The 12,361-nt window shown below is 37.6% G+C and overlaps 1 protein-coding gene across 1 annotated transcript in view; it reads right to left on the bottom strand.

Moving 5' to 3' along the window:
- The window catches only part of cfap74 (cilia and flagella associated protein 74), an 88,789-nt gene extending 79,261 nt beyond the window's left edge, over positions 1 to 9,528 (bottom strand). The window contains exons 1-10 of the mRNA XM_052562869.1: positions 8,903 to 9,528; positions 8,747 to 8,822; positions 7,414 to 7,557; positions 6,552 to 6,650; positions 6,351 to 6,455; positions 2,340 to 2,513; positions 1,940 to 2,050; positions 1,684 to 1,786; positions 597 to 754; positions 297 to 468 (exon numbers count right to left, since the gene is read on the bottom strand). Coding sequence (XP_052418829.1) covers positions 297 to 468; positions 597 to 754; positions 1,684 to 1,786; positions 1,940 to 2,050; positions 2,340 to 2,513; positions 6,351 to 6,455; positions 6,552 to 6,650; positions 7,414 to 7,557; positions 8,747 to 8,822; positions 8,903 to 8,981 — 1,221 coding nt within the window. The 5' untranslated portion in view covers positions 8,982 to 9,528. The remainder of the gene's footprint in view (positions 1 to 296; positions 469 to 596; positions 755 to 1,683; positions 1,787 to 1,939; positions 2,051 to 2,339; positions 2,514 to 6,350; positions 6,456 to 6,551; positions 6,651 to 7,413; positions 7,558 to 8,746; positions 8,823 to 8,902) is intronic.
- Between the last annotated feature and the right edge of the window lie 2,833 nt (positions 9,529 to 12,361).

Below are 12,361 nucleotides of genomic sequence, written 5' to 3'. Positions count from 1 at the left end.
TTTTTCCCTTCTGTTAATAAAACCCATACTTGCAATTGGATCCTACCCTCTCCTTGTGTTTATCCTAAACCCAACCGTCACATTATATCCATGAACTCCACCAAACCAGGTGAATGCTGCACACTGGTGGTGGTTAAGGAGAGACCCCCCCCACCCCCCCACCCCCACCCCGCTTGTAAAGTGCTTTGGGTGTACAGCAATACACAATAAAACATCATATAAATGCATAATTAATTAATTAATTATTCTAATGATATACATTTATGGTGAGTGTCACACTAAGCTTTCACTAGTACCTCTCTCTTTGTATGTGCTGATGGAGACATAAAGTTCTCTTGAAGTTTTTCATCAAGTTTTCTCTCGTGGCTCATTACAGGAGACTTTCTATGCCTTTCCTTCATGTTCTGTTCCAAGAGCAATTTAGCCACAATTTCCATTTGCCCCACTCTCTGTGTCTCCTCAAACTCACTTCAATACAAACAAGATAACAGATATGAAAGATAGGGAGAGAGAGAAAGAGAGAGAGATATATATATATATATAAACATTTTTTGTGTGTGTCTTGGATTACACATATATTTATTGGAAATTCTTACGCAATTTTCTTGTTAAAGCGCTCCTGCAGTCTTTGTTGGTGTATGAGTTCAGTGCTGTTCAACCCTTTAGCCTCCAGTGACTCTCTCAAGTTTTGCTCTCGCTCTCTCTGTTTCTGTTCGTAGGCTTTCTGTCGTTGTTTTCTAGAACACATAGTTTCCTAAGTATATGGAGAGAAGATCAATCAATGGCTTTTACTGACACATACATTATTAGTGGCTCACAAATAAAGCAAAGTTCTTTAGGTTCCGTGTCCAGTGCTGTTGTGGATACACATATCATTAACACGTTTGCACTGTGTGAGACATAGAATTAATCACCATCAATATTCTTTATCTTATAGTTTGTTACGAGTCTTGGTATGAGTCTTGACTCGGTTGTGTTGGCAGATCTGGCTAGAAAAAAAAGTTGACTGATAAATCAAACTAGATTGATCAAGCTAGAGGTGTAATAACTAGCATCTTTAGCTGTTTGTTTGACACAAGAGACTGCATGCTGCACAATTCAGATGACAACACAGAAAATGGACTATACGTGGATACACTGCAGCAGCAGTTCTCAAATCCAGTCCACGCGAGCCCCTGCTCTGCACATTTAGTTTGTTTCTCTTATCACTTCTGAATACTTCCTCCAGAGGTAGAAGTTAAAGATCTTCTTAACAGGATTTTCTGCCAGATGTTGTTCCTATTTACAACCTACTTTGTTTGAGTTTCTTATGACTGATCCGGGATGAGAACATATGTCCAACAACAGAACACAGCCCTGGTTCAAATCAAGTAGGCAATTCTTCCCAGACACTCCTCTCTGTCATCACCAACATTGCTGTTAAAGCCTTTTAATTAAACATTTGCTTTGGTCTAAGCCTTTGCTTTAGTCTAAGCATCTCCTTGAAGGTGGTGAACCCACAAGGAGATTAATAAGCCCCATGTTGATAGTTCAGGTTGAGTCTGAATTGGCCCCATTGAGCACCATGATTAAGGCATTTCACACATATTACCATTTAATAATAGTGTAAATACAGATTCTGCTTCCACAGACATGTCATAACTCCAAACTGAACAAACAACATAAGACTGATTAATTGAGTACCTGACTTGCAGCAAAACTGGCTTTAAGTGTCATCACGGCGGTCTGCTTCTTCTTTATTAGCTCCTTCTTCTTCTCTTCTGCCTCAGCCTCTTTCTGTTTCATCCTAGAACACAAGTGCTCTAAGGATAAGTTATATATTTCATTCTTTTGAATACACCATTTTACATTTCAGACTGGCAGCTAATATGAAAGCAGAATATTAAAAAGTTGTGAATATAATATATAATAAATGTAAAATAAAATATACTGTTACTACCTCTGTAACGTCTGTTTGAGGTAGACAGCCGCTTTGCGATGGCTAGCAAGAGCCTGTTGCCGTTGTTTCCTCTGAACATCCAACTCCAATTGTAAAGTCTTGTTATATTCTCTGTCATATGGAAGATCACACAAATAACATTATTGTCTGAAAAATTAACAATCATTAAGAAATTTTCAATTTAAAGTTTTTAAAAATGGTGTTTCCCCCCCATACAACTCGCCTCTGTAATGCCAAGCTCTGTAGATGTAAAAATTCATCAACAGGTCTAAAAGTGACATGACTTAAACTTTTAAATGGCTCAGGGAAGATTAGGTTATTTGTCTTTGTTCAAAGAAAACTGCTGTGTATGTGATGAAAGCATTGTGTAATTGTGTGAAATATTTCATATTCAATTTACATTTTGTCATGTTGTGCTTTATGTCTACGTTCTTTGATAACATCCTTCTCTCGTTGGAGTCTGAGCTTTTGTTTCATCTTGTCCTGAGAGTGGATGTTCTTCTCTTCCAGCTCAAGCTCCTGACGCAGAGACGAGAAGCGACCCAGTTCTACTTCCACCTGACACAGCTCCAGCCTGAAAAAAGGGCAAATTACAATCTAAATTCCATTCAAGGCATTCCATTTTTTTGCAATAAAAACTTACTCAGTTACTAACGTAACCTTAGTTCCCTTAGATATGGAATGAATACTGCATCGTAAGCCATTTAGGCTAAGACACTATGGATAAAGTCAATTTCGTTTATTTCTGACAACTTTTTCAATCACGCAGTGAAACCGCACAACTATTGGTTCGTAGAGTTCGAAGGAAATGAACCAATGGCAGCAAGAGCTTATGGTGAGCGAGCATGCCCGAACCCAACAAAAGGGAAGGGGCATCGGGCTATATAAGCAGCCGTCTCAACCAGGAAAACTGATTTAATTTGACTCAAGCAATGACATAAGGTGTCCTTGCATATAGCACGGAAAAATATGCAATACTTGTTCCGTATCCAAGTTAGTAACAGAGTATGTTCCCATTCGATACTACACTCGTACTGCGTCGTAAGCCGTTTAGGCTAAGACGCTAAGGGGACAATACAATCACGCCGTGCTATCAAGAAGGATGACCAGGGATGTGCCCAGAGCAATGACAAGGGCTTGTAACAAATACGTAAAGTATCCCAGACCAATCGGGGAAGTAGTTACATCAGTCATCTTGATGACCTCCTACAGTTCAGGTGGCAAGGGGCCTGAGAATGTGTAAGGGACTTAGGCTAACACTAAGAACCCGGACACAGTCCTAGGCTGGACAACAAGCAAAAACCGACTATGAAGGTGGGCTTATGCTGACAGGCCCTGCATTTGTAGTGCAGGAATATCCAGGTTGTAGAACCTGACAAATGTGTACGGTGAGGCCCAGCTGGCCACAGCACAGATTTCTGGAGTAGACATACCACTAGACCACGCCCACGAGGAGGCCATGCCCCTTGTAGAGTGTGCTTTAACTCCAATCGGAAATTGGAGCCTGGAGGACGAGTGGGCGAGAACTATTGCATCCACTATCCATCTGGATAGCCTAGGCTTTCAAGACTGACAGACCTATTTCAACAGTTGGAACAGTCAATGTAGGCTCAAGGCCCTGACAGGGCAGAGTAAGTTCAACTCCTGATCATCCTGAGAAGGAGGAAGTGCAGAGAGAACAACAATCTGGTCTCCATCGGAGAACACAAGTCGTCAGTCTGAAGCAGTTTGAAGGGCTCTTTGAGGCCCCTAACAACCATGGATAGGTCCCATGTCAGGGTCGTGAATGGGAGAGAAGGATTCAGCCTTCTAGACCCCTTCAGGTAATGAACAACCAAGTTGTTCTTATCCATGAACTGCCTGGCTATGGGAGCATGAGAGGCTGCAATAGCCGCAAAATAGACTTTAGAGGTAGAGGGAGTATGGCCAAATCCATTAAGTCTTGGAGGAAAGACAATATCTGAGATATGTCACAAGTGAATGGGTCTTCACTGTGCACCAGGCGGTGAAAACCGACCATTTAAGGTTATAGAGGCGCCTTGTTGATGGAGCTCTAGCCTGTAATATGGTATTCATGATGCTTTCTGGGAGGTCTACCGATTCCCATCAAGAGGCTGTACATGGACAGCCAACAGATCGGGTCTGGGATGCCATATAGTTTCATTCCCAAATCCTTTGAACAGTAATGGGATGGAGTCTCCATTCTTCTGGGGGGAGGTTGCTCCTGGATAACATACACCCCCCCACCCCCCCCCCCACCCCCACTGTAATGTTGTCCGACCAGACTGGCACATGGTTCCCTGCCAGGAGTGGTAAGAAAGTGTAATTGGGAGGAACACAGGTAAACAGAATGACTAATTAGAAAGGGGAGAAACTGGGTCATGTGGGAGGGAAAACACAACAAAGACAGTCTAGGGGTATGACATTACATTCCCGGAAGGCCCATCCTGCTGATATGGGGCTAAAGGAGAGCATAGGGGCTGCCAGGCAACAGCGGAGGAGGCAGCAGTGGGTGGGAGGGCAGAAATTTCTGGGTGGGAGGGTAGTAATTTCAGGACTTTCTCTGGGCTAAACTCAGAAATGATAGGGACAGAGTTCACCGACTGAAGAGAAAGGAAAGGGGGCAGGTCGGTAAACAAGTCAATTAAGTTTTCTTCTGCTTTGCATTCTCCCAAATCCCTTTTCAACTCACCTTCAGCCATGGTGAAGGGGGTGGAGCTCACACAGAACACGGTATATATAGAGGAGCTGACAAGACTAATCACACATATTATAATTATTGGTTATGCTTTAAATTTTGTCGATAAGATGGTGAAATCACTTTGATAAAGAAGAGATTTATTTATTTTATTTTTTTTACAGTGGATTCTAATCTTCAAAACTGATCTTGTTGTATGATTTATGTCTTTTGAGTTCACCCTTTAGATTAGACTATATAACTGTAGTGTTACTTGTTTAGGATTCAAAATGTTATTTGCTTTTAATTTATGTCATTATGTCCTTTTTGACCAATCTTCTTGTACATATACTAGACCAAAATGTCAAGTTTGCCAAGGAAAAGCAATTATTATACCAGCAAACTCAAATTTTGATTAAAAATGAACAAACTAGGCTATAAATACTTTGTATTGTAGGCTTGTATTATACTATTATTATATAGCCTAGTGTTTATTAACTGATAAGACAGTCAAAAAGACAAACTCATCTATATTTTATTTATAACAGGGCTTTATTTATTTATAAAATAATAACACACCACAGATCCTGAAGAAACAGTAACAAAAACACAGTGACAGAAATGTCAGAAATAGCGTTTGGGGCTGTCACGTGAATAAGGAACATGTAAAACTCGACCCGAGAGACTCATGAGATGAACTAATCAATTCTCTTTCTGGCTCAGACTGAATTGGTTGGGGATGTAACATGTAACATTTTAATTACATTTTGCTGAACTAAAATGTAATTAAATTCCATTAAGGAACAAGTAATTAAATTACATTTTATATTTAATTACATTTTGCTGAACGAGACTCAAAAGTCAAGTCGGTAAAATGATCCGAACTTCCCATCACTAATGCTCTGTCCCTTCTCTGAGAAACGCGCTGATCATTTCCTGCTTTTTTTAAGCCCCTCCCTCAGAAATAGGCAATGGACTCTGACTGGTTAGCTAGCCCAGTGTGTTGTGATTGGCTAAACCTCCTCTAGTGCGTGTCTAAACATCCCACCTATCACCTCAGCAGCATGTGCTCCAGTTGTATTGTAAACAATGGAGACGTTAATATTGCTTATCAGTTTGAGCTCAATTGAGAAGCAGAGGATATTACTGAAGAGGATCATGCAGAGAGATGTAGAGCATGTGCAGAGCAGGGAGACGTGTGGAACAGTATTAAGAACCGTTGCTTAAGAACATTGATTTTGAAACTTGTGAATCCATTAGAATCGTTAGAAGACAGAATCGCTATTCATATATGAATAGATTTGTATGTGCACCTCTAGTTTTCTTTACCTCTTCGCAGCATGGCCTCGCCCCCTTTGCTGTCTTTTCCTGAAGGTGGGGTTTATCTGGGTACGAACCCGGGAAGTAACTCATTGTGGTCCCTACCAGCCGTTTTTGTAGGCATTAAACTGCCAGAATTTTAAAAGATGATATCTCCGCTTGCATTGAACTTTCAGCTTCATAACTTTGCAGATATTGTTTATGCTCAAACAGCAACATTACATACTAATGTTAAAAAAGCGAAAATCGCAATTAACGACCCCTTTATCAGCGAGAATTGGACTTTGAAATAATAAAATAAATAAATGAATAAATAAAAAATCATGACAAAAACAAAAAGGTCTATTTCAAGAAAAAAAAAAAGTAATCAAGATTCAGAAATAAGTATGTATAGCATTAATGAATAAAACTCACTCATGCTCTTTCAAGACCATGGCTAAATGAGCTCCCAGATCTTCTTCCACCTGCAGCTCAGCACATATACGCTTATGCTGAGCACGGAGCCGAAACAGCGCCACGCTGCACAGAATAATGCAGAATTAGAGACATTCAGCAATGTATCTTCTACAGTGACCTTTGTTCTTAAAATTATCTCTGTGGGCTTTGTTTTTTTACCTGTTCTCAGATTGTCTCTCTCTTTCCATGTCCACCTCAATCTTGTCTCTCAATTCCTCCAGGTTAGTTACATGAAGTTGAAATGCTTTTAGTTCCTCCCTGCAAGAGGATACTTTTTGTACAAACTCAGTTCTCCAGATACATTTTGTTATGTTCTGTTGTTATTCAGCAGCTAAAAACAAATACTATCTCCATTTAACAAGTCATTAAAAACTGTATTTGGAAACAAGAACTTTCCTATTAGAAAGTTACAAATAAATGCACAGACACTATTTAACTGATCAGAGATGACATCACTAAATTCAATGATGAACTGCCTTAAACTATCATTTTGCATTATTGACACACTGTTCTCATAATGAATGTTGTTCAGTTGCTTTGACGCAATGTATTTTGTTTAAAGCGCTATATAAATAAAGGTGACTTGACTTGACTTGACTAGAGAATTGTGAGATAAATTCAAGGCATATCTAAGGGTTGATCATAAAAAAATATATAAGTATAGTATATTTTATTTTCCATTACAATCATGTTTAAGTTTTAGACTTTAAAGGTTAGATTGGTTCATTTAAGATTTGTTTTTGTACAAACCCAACTCAAACAAACTCTTGTAATTTAACTATCTCATATGGTGTTTTAAGACTTCTCATTAAACTGGGCTTAAAGAATCCACACACTGCAGAAATCTTAATTAACCTTCTCTCTCTTGTTTGTCTCAAACTCAGTCCACCTAACTAACAGCTTTTCTGTGGCATGTGCTCACACCATGCTGTACTTTTGAAAATATGGTATTGGAGGCAGAGTCTAAAAAACATCTTGTTACAGCAAGGGCCACATTATAACATTACATGTGAATACAGACCTGGCCTGTAACACATTCTGTTTCTTCTGTTGGTAAAAGATGTCCAGTTGATCTAGAATTTTCTGTAGCTTGAACATGCGTATCTTGTCAGTGTTTTGCTTTTCCCCTCCTTTGTCACTTCCATCTTCACAATCACTCACTTCCCTTAAAGTAGACAAAAGCCAGTAATACAGATTTACACCAGTGTTCAAAAGTTTAAAACAAATTCATTAAGGTTACATCAAATAGATCAGAATTAAGAGTATTGTAAATATGTATATAAATTAAGAGTTCAGATGCAAAAGACTCTTAAGTTCTAAGTACTATTTGAATTTTTCTTCTAAAATGAGTATTTTAATCAGGCTCCTGTGTGTAGGTTCAATAATTTCACTTTAATAATAATGAATAATGAGCATTTTTATCAGGCTCCTATGTTTATGTTCAGTTATTTAACTTAAATGGCAATGAACATATCCTATTCATTCCAATTACTGAACCTACACAGAGGAGCCTGACAAAAATGCTCATTTAAGAAGAAAATGTCACACAGGAATCCTTCCTATATTCTAATTTTGTGCCCAAGTAACTTTTCTTTTAATTATCAGTTGAAAAGTGTTGTGCTGCTTCATATTTTACAATAGAAGAAGGGATTTCTGAAGGATCATGTGACACAGAAGGCGGGGGAAAGGTTGCCGAAACTTCTGCTATGCCATCACAGGAATAAAATTACATTTTTAAATTTAGTCAAATAAATAACATGGTAATAACATTCCATAGTATTACTGTATTTTGGATGAAAACAATATATAAACAATATATATATTGTGCTTTTGTTGGTTTGATTGCTTCTATTGTCCTAAATGTAAGTTCTCAATGTAAGTTCTTATATATATATATATATATATATATATATATATATATATATATATATATATATATATATATATATATATATATATATATATATATAATATAATATAAGCATTTGCTGAATTACTAAATGTAAATGTACTTGACCTGACCTAAACTGGGTATCATGCACTGTTGTTTACTCCATATCTTAATTTCTACATGCTGCACAAAGGCAAGCATAGTTGTATCTACACACTGAGTGATGCAAAGTGATAAAACTATATTAATATAAACCCAAACATGTGTTTAGTACAATATTTACTCAGCATTAGTTAAACCCATCTGAATACAAATCAATAAGGTACTTCAATAAAATAAGTTTATTATTAATTTCAAAAAAATTGTTTATTCCTGTATCCTAATTCATGAAAAAAAAACAGTCTCACTCACTTGGACTTTCAGTCAAAATATTCCATAAAAAAGCACGCATTTTAACACCCACCAGCTGTCAGATCCTGTGGACCAATCAGGGACTAAGTCATCCTCAAACCTGAAGATGTCATCCCACGAGCCAATCTCTAAATTAAACACAACATAATTAAACATGTATAAAATACTAGCAACAACAGCTTGTAGTGGTCTTTAAAAATAGCCTTACCGTCTGTGTGCTCCTGTGCGCTAGTATCGTGTGGCTCTGGCTCAGGTGCAGGTGTTGAGATATCTGCAATGTTCGCCATATTCTAGTCTCCAAGTCAACAACTGCAGGAATTACAGAATAATCCATACTCGATAAGGATCAATCGCCGGACTTTATGCTGCATCAAGAGGATTAGCCTCATATTTGATACTACAACTTCAACGCGAAGCAGTGTTTGTTCGTAAGCAACCTAACCAGACTATTTGTCAGGCTACTTATTTCTAACTTTAAATACGCGTATAAGCGCATGATATCCATAACCTAAATATATATTATATATTTTCCTATGACAGAACTTTCTTACATTATTAGTTTACCTGTCAACTCTCTTGCGTCTGAAGTCACGGCGTCTTCTATTGTTGGTGTGTTTCCATGGCAACACATACGCACTGTACCTTGGGAAATGTAGTGGCTGCAAGTCGACACACAGCCCGCCTTTTGTGTAGTCCTTGTCCGATTCAAAAATAAAAGTCAAGAACTTGTTGGCTGTGGTAGATTGCCGCTTACCTTACATGCTCATTAATTTTTGTTTTGCATATTTAAAGAGACAAATCGCGAACACGGTTGAATAATCCACGCTGTTTTATTTCTTCCATCTCCAACCCAGCAATGCCCCTGGATTCTGATGAGTCTTTCACCAAATGGTGACGCCAAGGGGCGTTGCTGGGTTTACTTGTTTAATGTATAACAACCACTGATCTATATATATATATATTCTATATTATAGATCAGTAACAACTGGTTCCTTGCGTTATTTTAGGTAAATGTTTAACAATTACAGTATTGAGCTGCTCCAATGTAAATTAAAATGAACAGTGAAATTAACCAAAGCTTATACAATACATTTTAACAGATATATTTATGTGTGGAAATAACTGAAGGAAATATATGTTTGTCAAATGAAGCGAACTATCATGATTCTACTTCTTCTTCCTCCTCCTCTTCTTATTCTTATTATTATATTGTCTCTGTACCCAATATTTGCAAAAAATGACAAATGCTGTGAAAATACAGGTATCGCTATTGGCGATTACCAAATATGAGAGTATCGTATCGGTCTTGTTCTGAAAAAAGTGTTATTGGTGCTTCCCTAATTTAAACTGAACTGAGCTGGATGATGACATCACTAAATTCAACGATGAACTGCCTTTAACTTAAAATTTTATATTGTGTTTAATATTGTCATGCTGCATTATTGACACACTATTTTACTATAGTGCTTTGACACAATCTGTATTGTTAAAAGCACTATATAAATAAAAGTGAATAAAGGTGAATAATCATATGAGTTTACCTTATATGGTGTAAACCCAGAGTCTTCTGAAGGATACATCAGTAGCAAATTGATAAAATGAGCATCGTCCATCCAAAGACTTATATTGCATTTCGGGGGAAAAGCAAAAAACAAAACAAAACAAAAAAACATTGTTGAACAATATACAATATGGGAAACCATTAATTTGTTTTTCTACAATTAACTGTACTATAAATTATACTCTATGATTGAAAAATACTGTAAACTGATACACTGCTCAGCATGATGACGTTTAATGTCTATGATAGCGCCTGTAGTCCCATTTAGCAACTTGTTATCAACTGTCTTTTTTAAGAAATGTAACAGTTTTAAAAAATCACGAGTGGGGGTGTAACTGGTGTTTTATGTTGTAGACTAAAACATGAAAGTGCTTGTATGAACCACAGACCTTATTTCAGGGGATTTAACCAAACCCCCATTCAAAAAACCCATTGAATCTGGGATGTTGGAACCAGAATACTAAAATAATAGCTCACTTCTTGGTTTTTGTCTACAAAGTGACATCATAGTTCCATCACTCTATTGCACCAGCCTTCGTCGCGCCACGATTAAGCAATCACCCTGGGAATGCAGCCTTCAGAGGACTCATTGTGAATTGGGACGGTCTTTGCCGCGCCACATGACATCTCCCCCTTTTTCTAAAAAATAAACTATGCTATCTATTCTCCTCTATCCCCTTTTGTTGTGTCAGATCATGAATCATGAATTTGAGCAAAATAACACTTGTTTAATGAACAGAACAAACAGTTCAATTTTCATAAGCAATCATAAGAAGCTCTGCCGGACTAACTCCTGTAGTGGCAGAAGACGTCGATCAGTAGCACATGAGAGCTACCAGAGGATCTGTCTGCTTCAAGATTCTTCGGCCACCCCTGTATAAACTCTGGCCACCCCTAGGATTATTTGCAGTGGGTAAATTAATTTAAATGCAGAATGTAAATTCACAATAGTTAGTGAAAAAAAAAGTGCAGCACCTGCTGCAGCCCACAGTTTTGCGTCTCTGTGCAACATTAAAGTGTTTCGTTCCTGAATGAATCAACCGTTTAAATGATTCGGTTCAATCGGAATGACTCACTTATTAACAGTGACTCGCTGCCGCCTATTGGCGGTTTTAATTTCACATTTTAGGTACCTTTTCATTTTTTAAATAATTTCAAACATCAGTTTTCAATGTTTTATCTTTAAAATATCAAAACATTATTTATTCATTTGTAACTGCAGGTTACAGTATTCCATGTTCCACAGAGCTGAACATTGGTTTAAAGGTAAAAAAAAAATCAGGTGTCAGCACAATTAAAAATAAGATATCAGCACAATAACACTCAGCAAAATAGTCTAATTATCGTTATCGATAAAATCCTAGAACTCACTGAGATATAACTTTTTGTCTATATTGCAAACCCTTAATTTTTTTTCTTTATTTTAATGTGCCACCCCAAAATTTACTGTGGCCTCATTTGGCCACCCCTGTTAACATTTTCTGGGGGCGAGACTGTGTCCACGATGTTCACAAAGATAAGCTTGGCCACCACACTGAGACCTGAGTTCTCTTTCTAGACTTTGTAAGGCCCTGGTGACCTTCCTGAATCTTTCCCAGAATGTCCTGGGAAATATGGGTTTGATGCCTTCTACATCTTCATAAATGTAACAGCATCGCAAACCAGGACGCATTAAATGCGCTGTGGCTGTAGAGATAAACCTAAAACTATGCGGTGTGAGAAATGAATGAATACACTGGCTTTGAAGTATACACTGACATGGGCTAAAGAAGACTGTAAAGCAGGGTTGATGTTATATAAGTACATCGTGTAATCGTGCAGAGTGGTTGCATCCTCCGCAAGCGGAGGACTTAATCTGATGTGAAAGAAGAGGAGGGAGTTGCAGCTACTGTTGGTAAATCTGATTCATTCAAATGAATCGGTTCGTTCGAACGGTTAAGTGCTTAAATTCTGTATGGATTCAGAACAGTTCAAAAGTCATCAGAAAGAGATGTCTTCTTTGCAAGGAAAATAGAAGCATAGTCTAATTAAGTTTTTATTTTTAATAGGCTATAAAAGATTAAAGGGCACATAATATTTCATAACAATAAGAATGGACAATTTTGG

Source organism: Carassius gibelio, chromosome B8 (assembly GCF_023724105.1).
Source record: "Carassius gibelio isolate Cgi1373 ecotype wild population from Czech Republic chromosome B8, carGib1.2-hapl.c, whole genome shotgun sequence".
Lineage (NCBI taxonomy): Eukaryota > Metazoa > Chordata > Actinopteri > Cypriniformes > Cyprinidae > Carassius > Carassius gibelio.
The sequence above is the reverse complement of the archived record's forward strand: the minus strand, read 5'-3'. Positions and strand labels throughout refer to the sequence as shown.